Genomic DNA, 7,917 nt, shown 5'->3' with positions numbered 1-7,917 from the left:
CACGACCTCCTAGCCTCGTCCCCAAAAAGCTACTCTCAAAGAAAATAATATAAAACCCTACCTCCCTAAAAGCAAGCATCCTCCCTTTGTCTTTTTAAAATCCCCAAAGAAGATTCCCATGCACAATTGAAGACCCCACTAGGTTGAAGGACCCGACTGCATCACATGGTCACATCACTTATTTATTTATTTATTTTTTCTTTCTCTCTTTTGTTCACACATAGTCGGTTTTGCACTTTAAGCCCAATTTTGACCTTTCTACAGCTCGTATTTCTTAAAACTCAAAACATGAAAGTTGTAGAACACTTTCTCGACTTTCCACAGCACTTTGAATCATCTTGATCGGAGCTCATATGGGGGAATTATGCCCAAATTACAAATTGTCATCGACTTTAACGTCCATAACTTACCCTGCAAAAATGAAATACCAAAAATTCATAAATTATTCAATAAAACCAAAGTGTTATAAATAGAGCGTAATGTTAAAATATTGAGCAAAATTATACATTTAATTAAAAATATAATCTTTAATGCATGAATTAAAACACATAATTACAGAATTTAAGCGTGTAATCACCTGTCAAAAAGTGTGAGGCGCCTATCACTTTAAAAATCCAGCGAATTTCAAAAGTCAGTGCTGTGTCAATCGCCTGAGTGTGTTCAGTCAGTCGCTTGACTCAACCTCAGAAACCGGTCAGTTAACTGAGAAGGATTTGTGAGGTGCCTATCTTGGTTCTGTTTGCATTTCTTAAAAACCATAGAAAAGGTCAGTCGCTTGAGAATACTTAGTCAGGCGCCTGAGCATGCAAATTACTATTTTTAAGACTTTTTTTTTCCTAAAAACTCTTTTAGCTTTTAATCTTGAAATTTTTGATTTGAAACTTGAAAAATGTATTTTCCAAGGTCTTAAAAATGGGTCTCTAAGTCTATAATCATTGCTAAAGAGTTTCAAACATTTATATTGAAAATATGAAGTACTTACATGAGACTCTTAATATTATGAACTTTCTAAAACACTAAGTCTTCATGTAGTAGCTTCCATTCTTTTGAGCTTCCTTTTTTCAATTGTCTTTTGCTTCATCATGGGCCAAGTCTTTAAGTATTTTCTTCATGTGGGCATCTCTAAAAAGACTTGAGCTTGATCTTTTTAAGAACTTGGTTTTTTGCAAGAACTATTGAGCTTAATCTTTTTAACCAATCATTTGAGCTCTGAAACTGGTCTTAACAAAACATGTTAAGTTTATTTAGTTTGGTATCATCAAAATAAGGTTTTAAGCCTTGTTAGATCAACAATCTCCACCTTTTTGATGATGACAAACAAAAAAGCAAAATGGAGTAAGCCATAATAAGGCTCCCCCTTACGATAAGCAAAATCTTAATAATGTTTATTAGGTCAATTAAGATCAAAGTTGTTGTTATGCTCAAAAATCAATATTATAACAATATCATATCATTATCATGTCATGGTAACCAATATCAAGAGTAAAATTTAGAAGAAATATTGTCAATGATTGTATATTCAACAAATAATAAAAATTTATCAAATAAATACAATCATTTGATGGAAATAAAATCGACTCTTCAGAACAGTCTTCCTCTTCCTCCTCTTTGTCATTTGATGAGTGCCACTTATAAGGCAATAAAAGATGGACACTGCTTGTCAATAATTGGTCCATTTGATAAGCACCACTCATGATGCCAAAAAATGTCCATCTGATGAGTAGCACTCATAAGGTAACAAGATATGGACATTGGTTGGTAAAAAATTGGCCCATCTAAGGAGCACTACTCATGAGCTCCAAAAATGTCCATTTGATAAGCACCGCTCATGAGGTAATAAGAGACGAACACTATTCGACATAAAATTGACCAATCTGATGAGCATCGCTCATGAGACCCAAAAATGCTATTTGATAAGTATCGCTTATAAGGTAATAAGAGATGGACACTACTCGATAAAATATATGCCAATCTGATGAGCATCGATTTGTGAGACCCAAATATACCCATTTGATGACTTAATTTGTTAAAATTAATACCATGTATTAATCTTTTTGCACAAATACAACTATACACTACCATCCCTTTTAAAGGGTACGAGGAGGCATACAAGGGTACAAGGGTATTTTAGGGGTATTTTAGGGAGATATATTAACATCCCCCCTCAAACTCAAGGTGGTATCGAAGAGGACATCTGGAGTTTGCAGACTAAAGCACGATGACGACTAGGTGGATGAGCTTTTGTGAAGATATCAGCCAACTGATCAGCCGAAGGAACTGACAAGAGGCGAAGCGTCCCATCCTAAAAATGATGATGCACAAAATGACAGTCGATCTTGATATGTTTGGTGCGTTCATGAAAGACATCGTTGTGAGCAATCTGGACAGAACTATGATTGTCACAATAAAGCGGAGTGCTCGAGGACTGAGGAACTCCCATATCTTGGAGAAGCCAACAAAGCCAAAGAAGCTTAGAGGTAGTATCAGCGAGAGCCCGATACTCAGCCTCAGTGCTTGAGCGAGCAACAACAGTCTGCTTTTTGCTCCGCCAAGAGATAAGAAAGTCACCGAGCAAAAAAGGAAAACCAGTGGTAAACCGACGATTAGTAGGGTTCCCTGCCCAATTAGCATCTGAATAAACTTGTAACGCCAAGGATAAATGAGAGGAAAAGAAAAGGCCATGAAATAAGGTGCCCTTCACATATCGTAAGATGCGAAGAACAGCAGCATAGTGAACGGAACGAGGAGCCGACATAAACTGGCTAACAAGGTGCACCGCATAGGCAATGTTTGGTCTAGTGACAGTGAGATAAATCAAGCTCCCAACAAGCTGTTGGTAACGAGTGGCATCAGGAAGAAGCTCCCCATCAGTAGAACGGAGTTTGATGTTGGGTTCCAGTGGACTATCAGTTATCTTACAATCGGTGAGGCCAGCACGTGTGAGAAGATCAGAGGCATGTTTAGCTTGGGTCAATGAGTAGCCATCAGAGTTTGGGGACACTTCTAAGCCAAGGAAGTAGCGAAGAGAACCAAGGTCTTTCATCTCAAACTGCCGACACAGAAATTGCTTAAGCTTATGAATACCAGAAGTATCAGCACCAGTAATGATCATATCGTCAACATAAAGTAGTAGAAGAATGATGCCAGTAGCAGTGTGACGGGTAAAAAGAGGTGAATCATAGGGACTAGAGGCAAACCCAAGTTGGGCAATAGTGGAGTTGAACTTGGCAAACCAAGCACGGGGAGCTTGCTTAAGCCCATATAAAGCACGAAGGAGATGACAAACCTGACCAGGAGAATGAGGATGCCCAGGAGGGGGCTGCATATATACCTCCTCAGTCAAATCACCGTGTAAGAAGGCATTCTTGACATCCATATGAAATAAAGGCCACCGCCAAGCAGAGGCAAAAGCCAAAAGAGAGTGAACGGAGGTAAGACGAGCAACAGGGGCAAATGTCTCCTCATAATCAATGCCATATTCCTGAGTAAAGCCCTTTGCCACTAAACGAGCTTTATGTCGTACTACAGAACCGTCGGAGTTTGTTTTTTGTTTATACACCCATTTGTTCCTAACTACAGTCTTACCAGGAGGTAGGTCAACCAGGTCCCAAGTATGAGTTTTGTGAAGTGTAGCAAGTTCTTCAGACATAGCTTGCTACCAAACAGGAATAGAACAAGCTTCGCGATAACTGCGAGGCTTGTGGAGGGAGTCAAGAGTAGAAAAGCAGTGAAAGTCACTAAGATAGGTAGGAGGTGCCCTTACCCGACCAGAATAACGGACATCCAAATTAGTGGACTCGGGTGGAGTGGAAGCGACGACAGGATCATCAGACGGTCCAGGTTCGGGAGCGGCAGACACAGAGGGATCACCCAATGAGCTGGCATGACCTGCATTAGAAGAGAAAGCGGGAGAGAGATCGACGGCAGGATCAGTGAAAATGGGGGAGTATGAGAGAAAATCGGAAGAAAAAGGAGAAAGACTAGCGAACATTTTGTGATCCCAAAACTGAACATGCCGAAAGACGCGAAGACGCGAAGACGGTTGGATATGGGGTCATAGCACCGATAACCCTAGTGTTCAATGCCATAACCAAGAAAGCAATAGAGACGAGAGCGAGGTTCAAGTTTTGTGTGTTCATGAGGTGGAAGCAAAACAAAACAAACACAACCAAAGACTTTGAGAAGAGAGTAATCAGGTACCTTGCTATAGAGAGCCTTATATGGAGATTTATTGGAAAGAATAGGGGTGGGAACCCGATTAATAGTGTAAATAGTGGTAAGAGCAGCTTCTCCCCAAAAAGATTCTAGGAGGGATGCAGAGAAGAGTTGAAAGCAAACAGTGTCAAGAATGTGACGGTGCTTACGTTCAGCACGACCATTCTGTTGGGAGGTGGATGGACAAGATTGATGGGATAGGGTACCGGCCGCACGAAGTTCTTCAAGGAAAGGGGTATAAGTATATTCCAGGGCATTATTGGACCGAAAGACTTTAATGGTGCGACCAAACTGAGTTTTAAGCATCTGCTTAAAGTCACGAAAACATTAAGTAACCTAGTGCGATTATGCAAAAGATAAATCCATGTATATCGAGAGTAATCATTGATAAAAATGACAAAGTAATGAGACCCGCCCTTAATAAGGACAGGAGCAGGTCCCTAAATATCAGAATGAACCAAATTAAAAGGTACAGAAGACAAAGAAGTACTTTCATTAAAAGGTAAAGCATTCTGTTTCCCAAGTTGACAAGGCATACAATCAAAATGTTCAAATTTAACATCTCTTAAGCAACCACTAGAAGCTAAAGACTGAACACAAGACAACGAGGCATAACCGAGACGAGAATGCCAAACACTGGAAGACACTGCAGCGGAAAGAGACAGAGGGGAACACGAACGAGGCAAATGCAGAGATGTGAGCTCGAAAAGGCGACCAACTCTATGCCCTGTCCCAACAAGCTGGCCTGTCTTCGGATCCTGCATATTACAACCTTTGTGAGAAAAGGTTAAGATCAAACCACATTCAACAAGTTAACCAACATAAAGGAGGTTAAGAGACAAGTTAGGCACAACATATGTGTCAGGTACAAAGAAAGTAGGAGTAGAAATATGACCAATATGACTAATAGACATATGTGAACCATCAACAGTATAAATTAAGGGAATAGGATTTAAAGAATGCTTATGTATTACTAAAGAGGAATCAGAGGTCATATGATTGCAACAGGCAGAATTAATAAACCAAGGTGTAGAGGTATCTGTGGAGACTGATAAAGCAGTAGAAGTGCGGGATAGAACCTGGGTGAGAATTGCCTTAAGGTCAGCTACTGAGAGAGACGACAGAGGAGGTGCTGGAGATGGAGCAAAAACTGAGGAGCTCGTGGAGACAGCAGCAACAAGCTTGGAAGAGGAAGAGGCCTTAGCCTTAAGAGCATCCCAAGAATCCTTGGCCTTCTTCTTAGGACAATCAGAAATATGGTGACCGTCTTCCTTACAATAATGGCACTGGCCAATGAAACGACGCGGTTTAGAATATGCAACAACTGCAGCAGGAGTAGTCGAAGAAGAGGAACAAGATGGAGCAGTAGCTAAAACCATATCGGTAGAATGAACCCGACTAGTTTGTTGGCGTGTCTCCTTAGAAATGAGCTACGCAAGAGCAACCTCAAGTGTAGGAAGAGGCGAGCGATGTAACAAAGAAGCTCAAGTATTCCAAAATTCGTCCCGGATATGCATCATAAAGTATATAAACTGACGACGATCCCGATATGCAGCAAAAAGTTTAATCGACTGCTTATCAGAAAAAGCAGGGTCGGCTTGAGAAAGTTGATCCCAAATGCCACTAACCTGAGCATGAAACTCGGCAAAAGATTGTCCAGGTTCCTGATGTAGCTAGGAAAGCCTAGTTTCCAACTGAAACTCAAGAGTAACATCACTACCACAGTTGTACCGTTTGGCCAAAAAATCCCAAGCAAGTTTGGCATTATGAAATTTAGGAAGTAGACTCTGAATAGTAGGAATAGATGTATTAATAAACCAGGAAAGGATCTTACGGTAAGTACTTTCCCATTCATCAAGAGCCTCATTAAAATCCTCTGTTGATTACGTGTCAGTTTTCGTGGGTTTTTGTTTTGTTCCAATGACAAAACGCCATAATCTCCGACCAATCAAAAAAACTGACATATGCTGGGCCCATGCATTGTAGTTGGAGCCGTTCAGAACAATTTCTATAGGGCGAGCAACATCAGTTAAAGACGCCATAATAAATAAAAATAAAATAAAAAATGCAAGGGCAATAACAGCAATTGTAAACTTAAACAAGCCTCGGTTGTGCCCCTGTAGCCTGACTGCAGATAGCTTGTCAGTGATGGTGACCTGCTTGGCGTGTAGTGCATAGGGAAAGCTTCAACAAAACGAGAAAATTGCAGCAAACAGTGCAAAATGTAGGCTTTAAGTTTGCGGACCTCTTTTAGTACAACGTGCTTCCGCCCCAATTTAGGTAAGGCCGAAGTAGGGGAAGATAGTTCACGCCGAAGCAGGGGAAGATAGTTTCACAGACCGTATGCGATCGCTAGGGTTTTTGGCTGGGGAAGATAGTTCACGCTGAAGCAAGGGAAGATGGTTCACGAACCGTCTGCGATCGCTAGGGTTTCTAGTTCTGGGTCTTCAACCTACTTCTACTTCTCCGACGATTCAGGGGTTTCTTCGTCATCCGTGTCGAGCAGGGAAAGAGGGGCGTGACTTGAATTGGGCTCTGTACTCTCTCTTGCTCACGCACAGGGGGAGCCCGTGCGAAGAGTCCTCCCCGGTGGAGCTCGTGGTGGAGGCGACGAATTTTCAAACACAGGGCTGAGGAGCTCTAGACGATGGAGCAACAACGAAGAGTCTGAAGCAGATACCGGTGATGATGGATGGTTATGGACGCCAAACGGAACCCAGAGAGAGACGGGATCGACAATGGTTTGGTGAGATGACGATGATGACGTCGTCCGGAATGGCGGCGACGCGGAGGAGAAACTATTTTAGGGTTAACTTGGCTCTGATACCATGTTAAAATTAATACAATGTATTAATCTTTTTGCACAAATACAACTATACACAGCCATCCCTTTTATAGGGTACGAGGAGGCATACAAGGGTATAAGGGTATTTTAGGTGTATTTTAGGGAGATATACTAACATAATTAAATCTCGTGATAATAAAAGGACTTATAGTAAATGCAATATACTTTTGAGCCAAAAAAGTAAGTTAAAGACTTGAGAGTAGGAGGCAACTGATATAACTTAAAAGAGACCCGAACATTAAACTCGACATTAACTTGTGTAAGATTAAAAATGAAAAGATGTTAAGGGAGCAATAGAAGGAGGTAAATTCCATTAATTAAAGCAAAGAGTTAGCACATTAATCTTTACTCCTTAGTAACATATTCATAGTCAAAGTGCAACTCTCGCGACCCAAATAAATAAGGAGGTATCCCAAATGCCTACAAAAAAAACCTCATCTCATCTCATCTCATTCTCACTCACTCATTTATTATTGCAATCATATGATCCGTCTAAATTCTTTAACTTAGACAGTGGAGTAATTCCCTAGAGTACATTTCGGGTCCTCTAAGCTTTTTGTTTTCATTCTTGATAAGTAATTAAAGTCGTGATTGATACAAATTCTTCTAGACAAATTTGGACAGCAATATATACCATATTTTTTAACAAGCTATAAAAAGAACATAGAAAAAATAAGTTAATATACGGGTCCAACGTACACCTCTAAGCATTTGTTTGGAATAAAAATAGTACATGATATGCAAAGTTTGTACTCTAAGACAACTCAAAATTTTCCTAACGAGCCCATGATTGACATAATTATTAATTTTTAAAAAGTTTTTTCAATTCTCACCATTTTTAAAATTAATAAAATTGA

General features: G+C 40.3%; 1 protein-coding gene across 1 annotated transcript; it reads right to left on the bottom strand.

Moving 5' to 3' along the window:
• Positions 1-2,302: 2,302 nt before the first annotated feature.
• On the bottom strand, positions 2,303-3,376 carry LOC131153779 (uncharacterized mitochondrial protein AtMg00810-like). The gene has a single exon (XM_058106239.1). The coding sequence runs from the start codon at positions 3,374-3,376 to the stop codon at positions 2,303-2,305; it is 1,074 nt and encodes a 357-aa protein (XP_057962222.1).
• Positions 3,377-7,917: the final 4,541 nt, after the last annotated feature.

Source organism: Malania oleifera, chromosome 4 (genome assembly GCF_029873635.1).
Source record: "Malania oleifera isolate guangnan ecotype guangnan chromosome 4, ASM2987363v1, whole genome shotgun sequence".
Classification (NCBI taxonomy): domain Eukaryota; kingdom Viridiplantae; phylum Streptophyta; class Magnoliopsida; order Santalales; family Ximeniaceae; genus Malania; species Malania oleifera.
Note: the sequence above shows the minus strand (reverse complement) of the source record. Positions and strands in the feature narration are given on the sequence as shown.

Excerpts from the sequence above, each read along its gene's own strand:
- LOC131153779 (XM_058106239.1), bottom strand. The coding sequence starts at position 3,376 with ATGGATGTCAAGAATGCCTTCTTACACGGTGATTTGACTGAGGAGGTA.